Source organism: Chanos chanos, chromosome 2, assembly GCF_902362185.1.
Source record: "Chanos chanos chromosome 2, fChaCha1.1, whole genome shotgun sequence".
NCBI classification, from domain to species: Eukaryota; Metazoa; Chordata; class Actinopteri; order Gonorynchiformes; family Chanidae; genus Chanos; species Chanos chanos.
Genome location: NC_044496.1, coordinates 1,509,032 through 1,527,343, shown reverse-complemented (window position 1 = coordinate 1,527,343; position 18,312 = coordinate 1,509,032). Strand labels below are relative to the sequence as shown.

At 43.2% G+C, this 18,312-nt stretch overlaps 4 protein-coding genes across 5 annotated transcripts; 2 read left to right on the top strand and 2 right to left on the bottom strand.

The window, feature by feature from the left end:
* On the bottom strand, positions 1 to 6,723 carry vps33b (VPS33B late endosome and lysosome associated). Of its 2 annotated transcripts, XM_030766138.1 has the most exons (23): positions 6,628 to 6,723; positions 6,465 to 6,545; positions 6,275 to 6,336; positions 6,132 to 6,181; positions 5,960 to 6,027; positions 5,800 to 5,845; positions 5,601 to 5,695; positions 5,277 to 5,381; positions 5,100 to 5,196; positions 4,275 to 4,356; positions 3,908 to 3,977; positions 3,612 to 3,698; positions 3,397 to 3,487; positions 3,084 to 3,158; positions 2,748 to 2,812; positions 2,602 to 2,656; positions 2,436 to 2,482; positions 1,983 to 2,115; positions 1,077 to 1,150; positions 811 to 912; positions 616 to 709; positions 397 to 501; positions 1 to 283 (listed from the first exon to the last, which is right to left on the bottom strand). In XM_030766138.1, the coding sequence occupies exons 1-23, from the start codon at positions 6,721 to 6,723 to the stop codon at positions 204 to 206; spliced, it is 1,860 nt and encodes a 619-aa protein (XP_030621998.1). In that variant the 3' UTR covers positions 1 to 203. The 2 variants fall into 2 exon arrangements, with proteins under 2 accessions (XP_030621998.1, XP_030621999.1); XM_030766139.1 differs by lacking the exon at positions 6,465 to 6,545.
* Positions 6,724 to 7,459: 736 nt separating this feature from the next.
* hddc3 (HD domain containing 3) lies at positions 7,460 to 8,917 on the top strand. The gene is made up of 4 exons (XM_030766327.1): positions 7,460 to 7,775; positions 7,906 to 7,961; positions 8,253 to 8,493; positions 8,746 to 8,917. Exons 1-4 carry the CDS (start codon positions 7,664 to 7,666, stop codon positions 8,874 to 8,876), a joined length of 540 nt encoding a protein of 179 aa, XP_030622187.1. The 5' UTR covers positions 7,460 to 7,663; the 3' UTR covers positions 8,877 to 8,917.
* An 817-nt stretch (positions 8,918 to 9,734) lies between these two features.
* mfap1 (microfibril associated protein 1) lies at positions 9,735 to 16,744 on the top strand. Its single transcript, XM_030765775.1, has 8 exons — positions 9,735 to 9,903; positions 10,751 to 10,967; positions 11,068 to 11,194; positions 13,893 to 14,080; positions 14,495 to 14,764; positions 15,522 to 15,681; positions 16,008 to 16,097; positions 16,241 to 16,744. The coding sequence occupies exons 1-8, from the start codon at positions 9,822 to 9,824 to the stop codon at positions 16,418 to 16,420; spliced, it is 1,314 nt and encodes a 437-aa protein (XP_030621635.1). The 5' UTR covers positions 9,735 to 9,821; the 3' UTR covers positions 16,421 to 16,744.
* Positions 16,745 to 16,822: 78 nt separating this feature from the next.
* Positions 16,823 to 18,112, bottom strand: hypk (huntingtin interacting protein K). The gene is made up of 4 exons (XM_030765776.1): positions 17,928 to 18,112; positions 17,263 to 17,318; positions 17,120 to 17,171; positions 16,823 to 17,038 (listed from the first exon to the last, which is right to left on the bottom strand). The coding sequence occupies exons 1-4, from the start codon at positions 18,087 to 18,089 to the stop codon at positions 16,943 to 16,945; spliced, it is 366 nt and encodes a 121-aa protein (XP_030621636.1). The 5' UTR covers positions 18,090 to 18,112; the 3' UTR covers positions 16,823 to 16,942.
* Positions 18,113 to 18,312: the final 200 nt, after the last annotated feature.

The following is an 18,312-nucleotide window of genomic DNA, read 5'->3' as shown; positions in this document are numbered from 1 at the left end:
TTCTTCTATGCCTGTGTTTCATACTTCAGATTTTGTGTGTTTTTAGCATTAGCAATGTGCCGATAAACTGTTATGCAGCTGATATTGAGTGTTTGTCAATAACTCCGCGAACGGAGAGGGAGACGGCAGAGTGTCCTCTCCTCTTTCCCATCCGGTGTTTTTGGTCTGTATCTCATGAGAGTTTCCTGGACAGAATCCAGTTTTCAGACATGTGAGTCCAGCAGAGCCTCCAACAGTCGTGCGCTGTTTGTGATGGCGGTGGTCACCACGATAAATTTATAACCTGAGAGAAAATCATAAAGCTTAGTGTTATACTTCATGTGAAGACTAAATTTCATTAAAAAAAAAATCTCTCATGTTTCGTGGAGTCTGTAGAAAAATAAATGAACTCCTCACCCTTTTCTCTGCCTAGAAAACGCAGGGCCGAAATTTCGGAGAAAGTGCAGCCGCCCAGAAACATGACGAGGACGATGCGTTGATTGTCCGCTCTTGATCTGGGCTCTGTCCCGTTACTCCCAGCTGACGGAGGGGAAAGGTTTTGGAAACAGAGAAGGAGGGAGATGGACATGCATGTCTGTGAGGAAGGTGAGTATGTCTACCACCTCAGTCTGATACGATAAGTCACTCTCTCACCTGTGACTGCAAACTCATGGCCGTTAAGCATCCGCGTGACATCATCGAGTCCCGTCCAGCCGTCACGCTCCAGCACCTGCAACACACAGACAGGAAACAGTGTGACGGATTTCCTGTCGTAGAGACGGGTCAAAGTGGGATTTCAAACGGACTGTAAACTTTAAGAAGATCAGTGACCTGCTCGATCAGTTTGCAGCTTAAGGGGGTGTAAGCGCCGCTGAACACGTAGGCCATATCCCGGGGCACACGCAGGTCATATTCCTCCCCTGACTTGGGCACCTGTATGTTCCCACGACAACAACAAGCTCAACAATCACACTGTGATGTTTACATTGGTTATCTTTAAAGTCTGCTGAAGGTCCAGCTTTAAAGCTGATTCTGGAGTTATTTTAGCCAACACATGCAAACTGAGGCATTGAAAAAGAAGTCTCTCGGGTTCATACCAGAGTGAGCCTCTTACTCAGCGCTCGGAAATTATTCTTCTTGGCCAGAGAAGAGAAAGCATCAGTCAGTTTGCCTGAAAAAAATAAATAAAACATGACAAACAAAATGACTTTGATATTTTTTTTTTTATTCAATAAGCTTGGACTCCTCTGGATCAACCACAGGGTTCATCAGCTGCAGGTCACTCTCTCCTCACCCTGCACAGCCCTCGGCTCTCTCCCTAACACTAACACTAACACTAACACTTACACTAACACTAACACAGCCCTCGGCTCTCTCCCTAACACTAACACTAACACTAACACTTACACTAACACTTACACTAACACTAACACAGCCCTTGGCTCTCTCCCTGCCTTAACACTAACATTAACACTTACACTAACACTAACACAGCCCTTGGCTCTCTCCCTGCCTTAACACTAACACTAACACTAACACAGCCCTCGGCTCTCTCCCTGCCTTAACACTAACACTAACACTTACACTTACACTAACACAGCCCTCGGCTCTCTCCCTGCCTTAACACTAACACTTACACTAACACTAACACTAACACAGCCCTCGGCTCTCTCCCTGCCCTAACACTTACACTTACACTAACACAGAGAGGAGCAGGAGCAGGGCTGGGAAACACTGAGTGAAGAGCAGAGACCCTCAGACTACGGCGCTCCTTTATCTGACTGACTCCGCTGCTGCCCCTGACTGCCACACCCATCTGACCTGCAGTCTTGTCACTGACGAGTTTCCCCGCCACACACATCTGACCTGCAGTCTTATCGTTGACGAGTTTCCCCGACACACACATCTGACCTGCAGTCTTATCGTTGACGAGTTTCCTGACACACACATGTCTCACCTGCAGTCTTGTCGTTGACGAGTTTCCTGACACACACATGTCTCACCTGCAGTCTTGTCGTTGACCAGTTTCCCGACTTTGCTCTCCATCACTGTGAGAGTCTCGCCGGGCTGCTGCTCCACAAGAAAACCCAACTGCCGCAGATTTGAAAATGTCAACAGGTGTTCGATACCGTAGCTCTGAGGACGGAGAAACAGTTAACTTTACCATCGCTCTGAGAAACAGCTGACAGCATGACTGTGCTGCCCTGGAGCAAAGACAGGTTTATGGTTATGATGTCTTCAGCTTTGTTTGATCTGTCACCTTTGCTCTGAGGGCTATGCTGAGTCTTAAGTTTCATCTTTATTGTCACTGTAAACACAGTGTAAGACAATGGATAGTCACTCATTCCATCAGTGCACAACACACACAGCACAAAACAGTACAAACACTTTTACTACTACTGCAAAAAACACACAAACAGGTGAGAGAGCGATGTGTCGCACTGGGCAGAACTCACCTGCAGATACTGAGCTTTCAGAGACCGGTAGTCTTTGGGAAGAAGCCCTGTTGTAAAATATCAAGCGAATTTTTTAATTTCTCAAGACCAAAAAACCCCTCAAGCCTAATCAAAGCTAATGTTTGTATTTTGATTGATTTTTCCAGTAGGAGTTGAAAAGCTGTACCGTTTTCTGTCAGAGACAGGAGACAGAGCAGTCTGAGACTCTCCACCATAGACACCTGGAGGACAGAATATTAAAGATAAATCCACTGGCAGGAAATGTCCGAACATTTTAAATAACACAGCGGATGACGTCTCTTATAAACCTACCTGTCTACTTATGTGCTCCTCAATAAAGGTGATACATTCCCGAATTTCAAAGCCTTCCAGTAAGGCTAAAGGGAAACAGAGGAGGGTTTAGATGGAGTTTAACCCATGCATTCAGATGAAGACTGGAATTCTAAGAATTCAAACTGAACTCCATGAAATTCAGTATAATCTGATCTTGTAGGTAGCGGACGGAAATCGCTCTGGAAACACTTTGCCCATCAGCACCGGGATCAATTCCAGCGGCAAATCAAAGACCAAAAACTACACATAAAACTACGTTTAACATTAGTGTGCAGTGCGGCTCAGAGCTGGACCCATATTTCATTCAAATCTTACAGTGTTCAGTCTTGAGCAGCTCCTGGAAGTCCTGCTTGGTTTTCTTCTTCATCATCGATTCACTCGCACCAATATCTGGTGGAAAAAATGTATTTTTCAATCAACCAGTACAGACCAAACTGGTGAAGACAGTGGAATGAATAGATGACAAACTCTCCTGATCGTGCATCAAAGCCACTGCCTGTTCAACCTCTGAACGGGCAGAAAATCAGCCTGCGCATCATCTATAATCATGACTATAAAACTCACACAGACTGCGCAGACGGTGCACCTGCACCTGCACATCATCTATAATCCTCTGTATAAAACTCACGCAGACTGAGCAGACGGTGCTCCTGCTTCAGGCCCTTCAGCTCCTCTGAGACAAACGCTTTCATCTGTCTGATGTCCATCCCGCGCCGTTTCTGTGGCGACAACAGACAGCGAAAAAAAGTCAAACGCGGCGTCTACCCTCACTGCTCTGCGCAGACGTGAATGTAAATGAACTGCGTCTCGTGGGCGTGTGTGTAGAAATGCGGGTACACTCACATCATACGCCGTCTGCAGGTTCCGGGCCTTTTGGCTCAGAAAGCCAAAGACGTTGGAAAAATGCTCATTTCTAATTTCATCAAACACCTAAAGAGAGAGAAACCAGTCAAACACCTAAAGAGAGAGAAACCAGTCAAACACCTAAAGAGAGGGAAACCAGTCAAACACCTAAAGAGAGGGAAACCAGTCAAACACCTAAAGAGAGGGAAACCAGTCAAACCATCTGAGACAGTCATGGGTATAAAAGCAAACTGGAGTTGATTTTGTGTGTGTGTGTGTGTGTGTCTTAAACATACCTTATCTTGAGAATTGAGCATGACTTTAATGCTCTTGTCTGAGGAAGTGACATCAGGGCCAAACTCAACACTTCCTGTCAATCACAACAGGAAGTGTGGAGGTCAATGTGTAGGTCAACTATTATTTACAGAATAGCACATAGCAATTCTCCATTCAGAACTTTGGTTTCACAGAGTAGCAAACAGTAAGCTAAGGTCGGCACACAATGCTGGCAGCTTATCACTAAAAAGAATTAGTTACAACAAAGCTACTCTTGTTGCTGGTGACATCACAATGCAGATAACGTTTGCATCTGATATTAAATGAAATGATTCTTTTTTTCTAATTGTTAACTGAAAATAACATCGTAAGAAAAGGTGAAAACACTTGCCACATTTAATCCTGAAAATGTCGTCCACTAGACCCTCATAGACCACCTGTGAGCACAGAGGAGTCACAAAGTCCACATCTACAGAAGGCAGAGGGAGCAGGAGTCAGACACAGAGAGCTAATTCACACAGGGGTCAGACATAGTGAGCCCTACAGTGTAGACAGCTCTGTGAAGACGTCTGACTGCCTCTGGTCCTGACTACACCAAACCACTCCAACCATACCACATTCATATCAGTTCTGACAGGCAGAGGTTATTTCACACCCTCACTCTGAGGTCAAACACAATCAGACAGGACTCTGTAATCTACTGACTGTAAATGTCAAACACAATCAGACAGGACTCTACGATCTACTGACTGTAAATGTTAAACACAATCAGACAGACTGTAAAAAAAAACTTTCTCATAGACAGAGGTTGTCATGGGAAATGCATGAGAACCTCTGTCTATGAGAAAGACATGGGAAATGCATGAGAACCTCTGTCTATGAGAAAGACATGGGAAATGCATGAGAACCTCTGTCTATGAGAAAGACATGGGAAATGCATGAGAACCTCTGTCTATGAGAAAGACATGGGAAATGCATGAGAACCTCTGTCTATGAGAAAGACATGGGAAATGCATGAGAACCTCTGTCTATGAGAAAGACATGGGAAATGCATGACAACCTCTGTCTATGAGAAAGACATGGGAAATGCATGACAACCTCTGTCTATGAGAAAGACATGGGAAATGCATGACAACCTCTGTCTATGAGAAAGACATGGGAAATGCATGAGAACCTCTGTCTATGAGAAAGACATGGGAAATGCATGAGAACCTCTGTCTATGAGAAAGACATTGCCAATCTCAGTCTGGTGCTGCTGCGCTTTCTGTTCCCCGTCCTCCACCTGCTCCCTCCACGATTCGTACACCATCTACAACACAACACGAGAGCAGATGAAGCACAGACGCATCCACGTGGGCGAAGCTCATGCACCGCCTGTCCGTGTCTTACTTTGGCACAGCGTCCGATCCCGTAAACCTTCGTGAAGGGGCCGTAGAGAGAGTGCAGGAGGTGTAAAGCGCTCCCTGCAGTAGTCACCCAGCGCTGGTCCCCTTCCTTTGGACACAGGGAAAAGGAAAAACAACATTTCCATTCTCTTTCTCTGAGGGTATGGCCAAAAATAATGAGCGCAAATCCGAGAGAAACACTACTTTAACATCATTTAAACAAACCGTAAGGTGCATTTTTGTGAAACTGCGATATAATTGTACAGCCGGCCTTTCGCGCTTTTTTGTGGTTATTTCAACCCTAGAAAATCCAGCACAAAAACATTACCAGAAAGTTGTCTCTGAAGAATTCTGGGAGCTCTAGACTTATGATGTCATTATCAAGTGGGAGGAGATAGAAGGCCCACTCATCAATGGTCACATCTACAAATCAGAACACTAAGATTTAACATTATGTATTCTCACAACAGTATAGCTCAACAATTAAAAAACAAACAAACAAACAAACAATGACACTGGGCACTCACCTCCATAAACACCCTGCTCTTCAAGCACAGTCTCACAGGCATAAAACTGTAAGCGATGATATTGAATGAGACAAGATTCAGAGTGATGATATAAGATGTCCCAGCGTTTCTCATCGTTTCAATTCATTGGTCACAGGTTCATATTTAAAAGCATATTCACCTTCTGAGGGCAAAATATAATCTTGTATCTTCGAACTCTTCCTGCTATCTTATCTGCATTAATAACGTCTAAAAAAAAAGAAAGACGTGAATAGATGAGACAGAATGTCTGCATTATTTCAAATGTTAAATAACATATTTAGGCTAGAGATAAGGTGATATCAGCGTCATACCGGAGATCCACTTGACCGTTTGTATTCGGGGACGAACCAGGAAGCACAACCTTTGAGACAAAGAACAAAGTAACGGTTACGAAACTTGTACAATTTTCTGATTTGAATAATATCATATGACGGAGACACGGTTATTTACTTACTGATCGGATGTGCTGAAGATTGATTTGAATTCAACTTTGTAGAGTTTGTCCACTTCATGTTGCTACAGAGTACAGTTGAAAACAAATGGTTGTTTAACGTTTTTTTCCCCCCCAGAGAACATTCACAGAAAAGGCTCGTGCTTAAAGATAACCTGGTTACAGTACGTGGCGATCGCGGAGGCACACCTACCTTAAGCGTTGTGACATTGGCAATGCGATCCAGCGGGCTCATTAAATCTCCATCAATAAACAGGTCCTTCCTCCCTGGCAGCTAGTAAAACATATAACTGTGTCTTAATACCATACGATATATAATTACGAAGATCACACAAATGATGCCTGTTCTATTATACCTGTTCCAAAAGGTAGATCAATTGGTCTCTGGCAACTCTCTTAAGCACAGAGAAGTCGGGAAGTTCAGGCGCATCTCTCCTCCCGCTATTTGCCATGTTCCTGCTGAATGCACAGCAGAACTGCTACACACTGACCCTAAAAAGCACAGAGCATTTCAGATGTCATGTAAACAGCTGTTGGGATTATCTTGTGGGTTTGCCACGCATAATTGTATTTCGGCTAATATCAAACCCTATTACTGAAATTTTAAGATTTTAAAGATAACCATCCGTCTCATGAAAACAGAAGACTTTTGCATAGATTCATTCATTCAACTCATCTCCTGCCAGTTTGCTACATCGCAAGCTTGTAAACCATGACGACCACAGTAATTAAGATATCCATGTCACGTATCTTCACTCCAGCATCATTACCATTTTTTCCTTGAGGGAAAACGTTAGGATACTAATATATCATTATAGATTTGATTCTACTATAGTAGTCGGTGAAAGACACGTAGGACTATCCAAACGATGACAAAATTAGCTGTAGCGTGTAGCCAACGACTGGGGTACACCGTTTTGCAAACTGTCACTTAAGAAGACCACAGACCAAGTCAGAGACATACAATTAAAACCGCAGAGAAATACAGTAACAGATTCAATAATCACAGATCGTTAGCAACATACCTCAAGCTCTTGTTTGCGGAAGTAACGATGACAGACGGTAGAAATGATACTTGTTTCAGTACGGACAGATAACGTGCACGCACACTATGTCTGCCATATTTCGTTCCGAGCAAAGTGCACGGAGTATAAGAGCCTTTTGCTGTGAGACTTTCTGTGTTAAGTTTTGTCACACTGTTCAGAAATTATCTCTGAAAGTCACCACGTTCTTAATTCATTTTTAAAGACTAATTATTGAAAACACTGATTTCGTTTAAAAGTATCTGGGATAAACAACACTGCCAATATAATCTCTCTAGTTTATCGAGGAATCTGATTGACATCTAGTGACGACAGCGGAGCGTTTTGACGTTTTTGACTCACTGTAATCATGAATTCAATATCGTCAGTCCTATTGGAAACTGTTAACTTTGCTGCCGAGAAACATCGTAATCAACGCCGCAGAGATCCAGAGGGAACCCCGTACATCAACCACCCCATAGGTGCTAATCTTAAAACGGTTAATTTGATGGGTGAAATGTGGCGGTTCTCAGACAACACTACAGTGTCAATGCGTCAAAGTATGGTTTATATTTAAATTATTAAACTTGCACATCATTTTTGTTTTGACAGGGGTAGCGAGAATTCTAAGCCATGAAGGTGGAATTACAGATCCGGAAGTTTTGCAAGTGAGTCATAAAAGATTTGTTTTAATGACACCAGAGGCAATAGACGAATGTTTAGACAGAGGGTTAGAACTGTCTTAAACCACAACAAAAATGTACTACAGTGAATTTTGGTCGACAGAAAAAAGAAAAGACAGTTCTTTACAAAATGTCAAAAGTGATCTCAAGCAATTCACTAGTACATTAGTACATTATTTCTAGTACGTTATTGCTTTTAAATATGTTCTTTCTGCTAAGTAATTAGGTTGGTCTACAGAGCGTGCTCAAAGATTACTTTTTGCCCCTTTAATACAGGCTGCATTGCTTCATGACACTGTGGAAGATACAGACACAACCTTTGCTGAACTTGAATCTGTCTTTGGACCAACAGTGACCAGAATAGTTCAGGAGGTGACTGATGATAAGACACTGCCGAAACAAGAGAGGAAACGGCTGCAGGTGGAGCATGCTCCACACTGTAGCCAACAGGCCAAACTGGTCAAACTGGCAGATAAACTGTACAACCTCCGCGACCTGAACCGCTGCACGCCAACAGGTGAAAACCAACGACTGTTTCCCTGTTGGATTATGTTTCCATGACACAGTTCGTAGTTTCAGTTTGAAGAGGGATGTTTGTCATTTTTTAAACTTTCTTTTAGGGATGTTATCATTTAGCTTTATCTGTTGTATTTCTCTACAGCGTGATGAGCCCTGAGCTGATCATGTTGTTGAATGAAACTCATCCGCTAATGAAGCTCATTATTATTATTATTATTTTTAAAATGCCTTCTTTCTATTGTATCATTAGGCTGGACAGCAGATCGGGTTCAGGAATACTTTACATGGGCAGCCCAAGTGGTTAAAGGACTCCGCGGAACCAACCCGGCACTTGAAGAAAAACTGCAGGAACTCTTCCGTGAAAGGGGCATAGAAATATGATTTTGTTTTAGGTGTACATGGACCGTGTTGTATTTTGGGATTTAAACATATATAGATATATTATTTATTTAAGAGGGGCTGGTAATGTTAATCAATATTTCAGTTTTGAAAGTCGGAAAGTCAGAGCCACTGATTTTTCCCCTCTCACAAGTTCAGTCTGTGGTTTTTAGTCTTGTTGCTGTGGAGTCTGACAGACATCGTCCAGTGCTGGTCTGGACCTTCACTGAGGGTTTATTATGAAACGCTGTGAATCTGGGGTGAAATGACAGTCAGTGATTTCACAGACAGGCCTTTGAATCTGAGCTTTTCTATCTCCTTCTACACGCCTTTGCATTCTAATGTTAACTCTGGACTGTGGAATTCTGCAAATGATTGAAAAATTAAATTGTGTTTTTTGTGTGTGTGTGTTGGAATCATTGTGAAAAGGGAATGTAATTATGGTGCAAAATATTAAAAACGTTCTGTTTGCAAGTGTGTTTATTTGTTTGGGTTTTTTTAAGTAAAAGAAAAAACTGATTATACTTTTGCTGTTTTTATGCTCTCATGACGTAAAATTTAAAACATTGCTGATTCTGATTGTGACTCCTTCAAACGTCCAGTTTAAGTCAGTTTTTGACTGAAGTGCTGTTACAGGTCTCTTAAATTATTTAGGCCATATAATCATTTATGTAATACAAAATTAAAGTTAGACAACCCAGCTGTGTTGCCATTTCGTTAGCCTTGATTCCTTGCCTGCCCGGACAGGAAACTGATGTGCACATAAAGAAAATGTGGAACCAAAATACTTTTTACTTGTTCCCCCCCGGAGGAAGACAACAGCATCCGTTTCCTTCTGTTTAGTATTTCCTTTCCTCGGAGGACAGAAACGATAGTAGTTTGCAGCCAACTTGGGGGACTGACAGAAAGATTTCTCTTAAAAGCTCCGATTCCGTTCAACGGTTCATTATGTCGGGTCAAAACGCCCTAAACGCGAAGCAGCCGCCGATCCAGTCGACGGCTGGCGCCGTGCCCGTTCGAAATGAAAAAGGTGAGAAGTACCGCCTGTACGGCAGATAAAAGGCTATTTCAGCAACGTACCAATGTTTATAACTTTAGCAGTTCGAACTTATCCACGTGGACATCCAAGTTAATTACACTTCACATAGTAGCCATTAATTCCAGGATTAGTTAGTGTGTATTGCAGTAGATATGATGCTGACTGCTGGTTATTCAGCTGCATCGCTTGTTAGCTAGCTAAACATTTTGCTAGCCGTTAGCGCTTGTAGCTAGTAGCCCATATATTACAATCTACGATATGGAACCTACATATACGGCCATTGTCATGTGAAAATCATGGATGTAACATAGCTGTTGCAACTTATTTCCATTGTATATGTCTTGTGTTCTCTGTGTGTGAAGGTATGTTTACCATTTATAAATAAAGCCTCAACGTTAATAATGTGTATCTTTATGGCATATGTCACTTGTAATTTGCTTTAAATGATAATGGAATGGTATGTAACCATATTATTCTAAACGCTTAGGCATACGTATACAATTCCAAACTGCTCTTGTTTTGTCTTTACACTGTATCAGAAAGCTCAGAAACATGGCAGAACACTTACACTCCAACAACCAAAAAGAATTATAATTCTTGTATTATCGTGACCCACACTGTTTAGGAGAAATTTGCATGTTTACATGTGTAGATGTTTAGTTTACTAAAGTTTTTTTCGGGGACTTTAGTCTTTCTCTCTCTGTCTCTTAAAGGTGAAATTTCAGTGGAGAAAGTGTTGAGGAGAGGTTTACATGTTTGTATTGCCGTGACAGAATGTTTTGGTTACTACGGTAATTTATGGGACTTTGATCTTTCTCTCTCTCTCTGTCTCTTAAAGGTGAAATTTCGATGGAGAAGGTGAAGGTGAAGCGATATGTCTCGGGCAAGCGTCCGGACTACGCTCCGATGGAGTCGTCTGATGAAGAGGAGGAAGACTTCCAGTTCGTTAAGAAAGGAAAGGAGGTGGAACCCGAGGTGGAGATGGAGGAGGAGGAGATGTCAGATCCCCGTCTCAGACGTCTGTTAAACCGCGTGTCTGAAGACGCAGAAGAAAGGTCTGACCGTTTGTTTGTTTCGTTTTGTGGTCTATGTCACGTTGTTTCTCTGGGGTGGTCCTGAGTGTGACCCGTGTGTGCGTGTGTGTGCGTCCTGCAGGCTGGCTCGACACAGACAGATCGCTGAACCTGAGTTGGTGGCGGAGAGCAGTGAAGATTCCGATGAGGGGGCGTGGCACCCGGAGCGTGAGGAGAGCACTGAGGAAGAGGAGGAAGTGGATGATGAGGTCGGCTCTTCAGTGCATTTAAAAGCACATCCGTTTACTTTGTCATATGCTGTGTTTCTGTGTCCTCTGAAAAACGCTGAGGTCAGGATTTCTTTTCCTTAAAGCAAAGAAAAAAGACTAATACTGATACTACCTGAATAGGGTCAACAAATAGGGTTTTATTTTGTCAAGGTAGATATCAATCAGTGGGGCCAATTACTGATATTTGGGGCCAAATGTTCTTTTGCAGCTAATACAACAATACTAGTGTCAAAATTTACATTAACACAACCTCCAACACAAAGCGCCCTTTAAAGGAGCATATGTTTGTTAACATACGGAGAAAAACAGAAATTTTGAACTATACCTAAAAGAAGTGCATGGATGTCTTAGGAGGCACTGAAGTTTGGAAAATTTAAATAGATTAAAAAAAAAAAAGAAGAATAGCTAGAGTAATAGCTACCCATAAGTAAATAAAAGCAGTCCAGAGAGTTTACACTGGACACTCACCTTTGAACAATCGGAATCAAAATATATATATATATAAAAAAAAATAAATATGTTAATAAAAGAACTGTTAAAACATACAGCATTTTTAAACATGAAAGTGCATACGTGCTATAGCGGTAAACAGCAGACTGAAAGAGGGTTACTTTTAGTTGGGCGCCAGACGCCCGCTAAGAGCGTCACAGAGAGGGAAGAAGAAGAAGAAAGTAAAAAAAATTAAAGAAGAATAGTATAGTCTACTCACAGCCTTTTTACCCCTATCAGACCGCATAGGTGTCTAGTAGGGCCTAGATTCACCTGCGGCCTGGCACAGCTAGCTCTGTCTCAGGGCAGTCATACAAAAAGAATTCCCATCGATATTTCAGAGTAGGATGAAAACAGAGTAGGGACCATGAATATATTTACAGTGTTAAACATCCAGAGAAACAATGTAAAGTGTATAATAACCAACATAAAAAAAAAAAAAAAACTCAATGGCAACACTCAACACAAAACGCCGCACGTCCAGCACAGAATACAATACATAATTTACAATTTGTCACAAATATTTACATATATACAGACGACCGACTGAGGGTCGTTTCTCATTAGGGATAACTGAGAGGAGAATCAACCACAAACAAACAAAAAAACAAACAAACAAACAAAAAAACGACCTCCGCAAAGTTCGTCCCTCCCCACGGAGAGTCCGGTTAGTAGGGTAAGTTTGCCAACAATGCGAACGGTGTTTCGAAAACAGCAGATAGTGAGTGTGAAACCGAGGGTAGTCACCTGGGAAAGTAGGGGAAAAGCCGGCAGGAAGAGTGAGGGGCAGAGCAGCAATCCAAGGTGGAGTCCATCCACTACAAATCCGTGATTGTAATTCCGTTTAGTGGAGAGAAAGAATTCCCACGCCGTACGAAAACAAAGTTGCGCGTACTGAACTGTCGACAATGAATAATAAACGGACAGGAAGCGCCTTGGGGACTGGGAGAGAAAAACAAACCGCGAGAATGCCGTTTCCAGTTTTCCCTCACCGTAGCAGGAATCACGCCCTTTCCTATATTCCACGGCAGCCCCTTTCAGTCACGGCAAAAAGCCAATGACGTAACGGCAATCAAAGACAGAAGAAAAAAAAGTAGAAAAAGTTTGGTGATGTAAAGTGACAGGAAAGGAAAGCGCGATAGAAAACAGAAAGCAAGTTATTTAGCGGGAGAAAAAATAATGAGCATGACACGGTGAAGGGTCCGTGTCGATTGCCACAGTGCAGACCACTGGAAAATAAATGGATTCATACTTCTCGTCCTCTGTAGTGTCAGAATGATCAAGGCTGTAAACATATATGAGAACACAGGCACAGGCCTGTTAGAGAGCGGGAAAGCGCCGTGAGCACGTGGGCTTCAAAGCTCTTCTTCTTTTCACACCTCTGTTTATCCCCTTCATTATTTTGGCAAAATAGATTTTTGGTCTGGAAGCATTACGAGTGGCCAGTAAAGTTGTCGGTGCATTTTTGCGAGTCGGGATTTTGTGAACTAAAGGTTGTAGTTGTAAAGAAAGATAGAAGTTGTGTGCGGCTGTCAGTGTGTGTGTTTGACGTCTGACTCACACACATGCCAGATTTCTGCTGTCAGTGCCAGCCAACATTCGTTTTCTACAGGCCACAGCGGAGCACACTGTTAAAATGGTGATTTCTACAGTCAGGGAAACTATTGCATGTGCATTTTTCAGAAAACCACATGACAGTGCTCTTCACATTGCTGCTGTCATTCAAACCTAATTATGAATCGCTGTTGCCCTCTTAATGTTGATGGTTATATTTTGAGTGTACAGTAGAACCACACCCAGTCAGGAGCAGGTCAGTTAATGCCAAGGACCCTTTCATGTTCAGGTCACATACAGGACGTTTCCCTCTGAGATGATTTGTTCAGTCATCATAGTTACAGATATGTTTTGTGTATCAAATTGCTAGCTGTGGGCCTGTCTTGTTGAAATATACTGTGACCAGCAGGGGGCGGCAGCTGTCTCAGTTGTTGTTGCTGAACGTATTCATTTATTTGGGTTTTTTGTTTAGGACAGGTTGATTAGAAAAAATGTCATATGCTGTGACAAGTTGAGATCTAAATGTGGCATATCTGAAAAATTATTTAACCAAAAAGTGGATATTTTTGGTTGAATATTTTTTTTCCAGAGAATATCAGAGGTAAAAACTCACACACACACACACTGTTTGCAGGAAATCGAGAGGCGTCGCGCGCTGATGCGTCAGAGAGCGCAGGAGAGAAAGAACGAGGAGATGGAGATGATGGCGGTGGAGGAGGAGGGGAAGTCAGGAGATGAGTCGGAGTCGGAGTCGGAGTACGAGGAATACACGGACAGCGAGGACGAGACGGAACCGCGCCTCAAACCCGTCTTCATCCGCAAGTACGGCCTCCGCTTTCTGACCGGCTTTCGCCTAAATGCCTAACCCTAACCCTAACCCTAACCCTCACTTACTGTCAGGGTCTGATGTGACGGCCTTCGGCCCTGTCACCGGCCGTCTGTGTGCACTGGGGTAAAGAAGCATGTCAGTGAGTCACACAGAGCTGCATCAGCACAGGCTCCAGATCAGGTGTCATAATGAGGCATTTGGGCCACGCCTCCCCCCGTGTCATCACTCAGCAGGGGGCTGTGATAGGTTAACAGTTTAATGTTGGGAAGTCGTGGTTCGGAAACAGCTTGGGAGATTTATGTTTTTTGGGTTGGTAACTGCTGTTGGTAACTTAGTTTGGGTGAAGAGTTTTTCTTTTTCTGTATTAAAGCGCGGGCATCTGATTGTCCCTCTCGTGTCTCTGACAGGAAGGACAGGGTGACTGTGGCTGAGCGGGAGGCAGAGGAGCAGAAACAGAAAGAGCTGGAGGCGGAGGCCAAAAAACAGGCCGAGGAAAGACGGCGTTACACGCTCAAAATCGTGGAGGAGGAGGCGAAGAAGGAGTTTGAGGAGAATCGACGTACCCTGGCCGCGCTCGAGGCCTTGGACACGGACGGGGAAAACGAGGAAGAGGAGTACGAGGCCTGGAAGGTCCGGGAATTAAAGCGGATCAAACGGGATCGTGAGGCTCGGGAAGCGTGAGTACTTCAGTTTCCTCTGTGTCTGTTTGGTCTGTTTCGCTTTTCACGAAGGAGCGGACAGGGGTCACCTCTGATTTACACCATACACATTTATAGTAGTGTGAAGGAACTGATGGTTATGGTTGTACATATACACGTGTGTGTGTGTGTGTGTGTGTGTGTGTGTGAGAGAGAGAGAGCGGGGGAAGGAAGGAAGGAAGGAGGGAGGGAGAGAGAGGGGTGTGTGTGTGTGTGTGAAGTTTTAGACTTGGAGTCCTGTGAGAGCACTTTACCTTAGGTGTGACAGGAAGGCTTTCTCTCCTCACCACTAGGTGGCAGTTGTGTTCGATCAGGCAGCCATGCTGCTGCAAAGGCATTTAATTTAATAGCTTTCTGCCTCCATGGCTTGACAGCTGTGTGCAGCTTACAGTGTAAAGAGATGCAGTGGTTGACCTGACTTTTCTGAGGCAGTGTGAGCGTAAGCCTTGAGTCTGCTGGACTCGAATGGCTGATGTGTTAAAGATGGACTGACGCGACCTGTGCCTTCAGTCAGTCCAAACTGGGTCAAAACCGTACTTTAAATTTACAGCACACATTGGATACTAGTCATAACATTAGGCCTGTCTTAGTGACCGCTGTAAACGCTTTGACAGAAGTAATCACTGATGGATTACGTGGTGTATAAAAACATGAATAAGAGAGGTGAGGGGGAGGTGTACCTGGTACAGGTAGAGTGTGTGACTGACCTAATGGCTTTTTTTCCCCCTGTCTGTAGGCTGGAGAAAGAGAAATCTGAAATCGACAGATTCCGTAACCTCACAGAGGAAGAACGCAGAGCCGAGCTCCGCAACAACGGCAAAGTCGTCACAAACAAAGCGACTAAGGGCAAATACAAGTTCCTTCAGAAATACTACCACAGAGGAGCCTTCTTCATGGTCAGTTTTTTACCGCTCACGTCAGACAAACGGACAGCGCGCGTGCGTGTGTGTGTGTGTGCGTGCTGCTGCTGTTTTGTGTGTGTGTGTGTGTGTGCTGCTGTTGTTTTGTGTGTGTGTGTGTGTGTGTGTGTGTGTGCGCGTGCGTGCTGCTGTTGTTTTGTGTGTGTGTGTGTGAGTGCTGCTGTTGTTTTGTGTGTGTGTGTGTGTGTATGCGTGTGTGTGTGTGTGTGCTGCTGTTGTTTTGTGTGTGTGTGTGTGTGTGCGTGTGTGCGCGTGCTGCTGTTGTTTTGTTGCACTTCATTCATCTGTATCTTGTCTTTCAGGATGAAGAGGAAGACGTTTATAAGAGAGACTTCAGCGCCCCGACCCTGGAGGACCACTTCAATAAGACCATTCTGCCCAAAGTCATGCAGGTGAGAGAATTAGTGCTATATCTCATGAACTTTTCTCTGCTTTAATTACAGCCAGTGGTAGCAGGACTGAACCAATACTAGTTCACGAACCGAAATGACCACTACAAACGGGTGGATTTTTTTTTTTTTTTTTGCTGTTTCAGGTTAAGAACTTCGGTCGTTCAGGTCGTACTAAATACACACACCTGGTGGATCAGGACACGACCTCGTTTGATTCTGCGTGGGCTCAGGAGAGCGCTCAGAACAGCAAGTTTTTCAAACAGAAGGCAGGAGGCGTGAGGGATGTGTTTGACCGACCCTCCGTTCAGAAGAGAAAGACCTGAGTGCACATGCGTTTGATAAAGAGACTGTTTTCACGATCCCACAGTGAGATCTCTGTGCATCAGTGGAGAGATTGGAATCCTCATCACAGAGAAAGTGGTCGTTATGTTTTAGCGTTGTACATCTGCATCTGATTCCTTTGTTCTCCTCTCTTTTCATTTTTTTACAATTGTTCAGATGAATTTCCTTTTGTAAAAATGTTTTTCTGATTGTAGAGCCTTTTATTCCCTTTGTTAATAAATTGCGACTGTTGCAGTATAATTTAAAGGAGGAAAACAGCGATTAAATCAAAGATTTAATTTTTTGTGTCTTTTCTCATAAGGATAAATTATGAGGGGTGGGGTGTAGTTTCTCAAAACAAAGTTCTGGTGGAGCTTTAACAAGAGGGAGATGATATAGTTAGATACTTTGAAACGGTTATTTTATTACAGATAATAAAATGCAGCACGTAAATCCCGGAATGGCGTCATCGCAGCCAACAAAAGCAGTCCCGTGTGTCCATAGTTCTGTCAAATGAGTCCAATTCAGTTCGTCAGCGCTATCAAAGCGTCAACCACGTTCCCCATGTGCTCCCTCAGACTGCGTTCCGCCACGCCGCGTGGAATCTCCATCTCTCCCATCTATAGACACACAACGTATATTAGACCAATTCAGCGTCATATTACTGATAATATGAACTGTGATCCTGAACGGGTACTTACAATTAGCTCAACATCTTCCTTCTTAATCGTTACTTTAGCCAATTCCTTTTCTCTGGAGGAAAGAAGAGAGAGGCATATTCATTTCATCGTTTCAGATACGGTAAAGCCGACGGTGTTGATGAATCAAATGCGTTTGAACTCACCTCTCCTGTTTTGCTTTCTGTTCTCTGGACCGCCTGTCACCAATCACTGACATAGCCTTCAGGAACAGCACACGATATTGATTAGCAAAGATTACTATATGACTATTGATTCACAAATATAACTACTATAAAGTTACTATATATGTGTATAGGTACATTGAATAGTGCACATCACATACGTCTACAACAGCTCTATATTTGACTATAGCACAATTCAGAGAACGGAAGTAGAAGACGACTTTATAATAAACTACCGGCCAACTTGGAAATCATTAGTATTCCGGAAAGTTTAGATTAGTTAACTATGCATTTCCCATTTGATGGCTTTGTAAGGTGCGATACTTGTACGGATGAATACGCTAGTCTCTAACACACAGCCAGCGTCTGGGTGTTCTTGTTTTGTGCACGTTAAATTAGCCACATGTTTCATATTTTTACGCGTTCCTAATATTTTTGTGTGTTTTTCACTTTAGCAGCTTTCTAGGCAAGTCGTCCCAGATAAAAAGCAGCCTTTGAACCGTGACGGGTCTTCCCGCTTAGATAACTGAAAAACAAAATCTTTGACATACCCTAAATGTAACAATCAAACGGCTAGCTAGTTTTTGTTAGCCTCAGTCCATGCGTGATCTCAGGGTGGGTAAGATGGTAATGGCTCCACGGCTTACCGTTTCCAAATCCGAGCTTGATATTTCCTTCTCCTCGGCATAATCAGTCACCCTTTCCAGATCAGCGGCTCCGCTGTCATGTTTACGCGGTTTTTCGGCAGGTTTGCCTGTGCAGTTCTCCTCCGCCTCCAAGTCCAAATCTACATCGCCCTCGGCCGCCATGTTTGTACAGTCGGTACGGAACGGAAAGAAGTGCTTATGGGTAATAAGGGCTTGTTCACAGGAATCAGCAAGTGCGCAGCATATTTGGTATAATTTTGTTTCCCCATCAAAATGGATTTTATGAAGATATGCGCCTTTCATGAAATATTTTTTGTGTTGCTGTTGTTGTTGTTGTTGTTCTTCTTCTTCTTCTTCTTCTTTTTCTACAAGAGAAATAAGACAA

Bases quoted from the DNA above. Each gene is read 5' to 3' on its own strand.
- vps33b (XM_030766138.1), bottom strand. From the start codon at position 6,723: ATGGCAAATAGCGGGAGGAGAGATGCGCCTGAACTTCCCGACTTCTCT. The intron at 4,357-5,099 runs GTTCTCATGCAT...TGCCTTCTGTAG, and splicing joins TGTCTTTCTCATAGACAGAG to ATGTGGACTTTGTGACTCCT. The intron at 3,488-3,611 runs GTGAGTGTACCC...TTGTCGCCACAG, and splicing joins ACCTGCAGACGGCGTATGAT to AAACGGCGCGGGATGGACAT.
- hddc3 (XM_030766327.1), top strand. From the start codon at position 7,664: ATGAATTCAATATCGTCAGTCCTATTGGAAACTGTTAACTTTGCTGCC. The intron at 7,776-7,905 runs GTGCTAATCTTA...TTGTTTTGACAG, and splicing joins GTACATCAACCACCCCATAG to GGGTAGCGAGAATTCTAAGC. The intron at 7,962-8,252 runs GTGAGTCATAAA...CCTTTAATACAG, and splicing joins CAGATCCGGAAGTTTTGCAA to GCTGCATTGCTTCATGACAC.
- mfap1 (XM_030765775.1), top strand. From the start codon at position 9,822: ATGTCGGGTCAAAACGCCCTAAACGCGAAGCAGCCGCCGATCCAGTCG. The intron at 14,081-14,494 runs GTACGGCCTCCG...TGTCTCTGACAG, and splicing joins AAACCCGTCTTCATCCGCAA to GAAGGACAGGGTGACTGTGG. The intron at 14,765-15,521 runs GTGAGTACTTCA...CCCTGTCTGTAG, and splicing joins GATCGTGAGGCTCGGGAAGC to GCTGGAGAAAGAGAAATCTG.
- hypk (XM_030765776.1), bottom strand. From the start codon at position 18,089: ATGGCGGCCGAGGGCGATGTAGATTTGGACTTGGAGGCGGAGGAGAAC. The intron at 17,319-17,927 runs GTAAGCCGTGGA...CTGTTCCTGAAG, and splicing joins CAAGCTCGGATTTGGAAACG to GCTATGTCAGTGATTGGTGA. The intron at 17,039-17,119 runs GTAAGTACCCGT...GTGTGTCTATAG, and splicing joins AGGAAGATGTTGAGCTAATT to ATGGGAGAGATGGAGATTCC.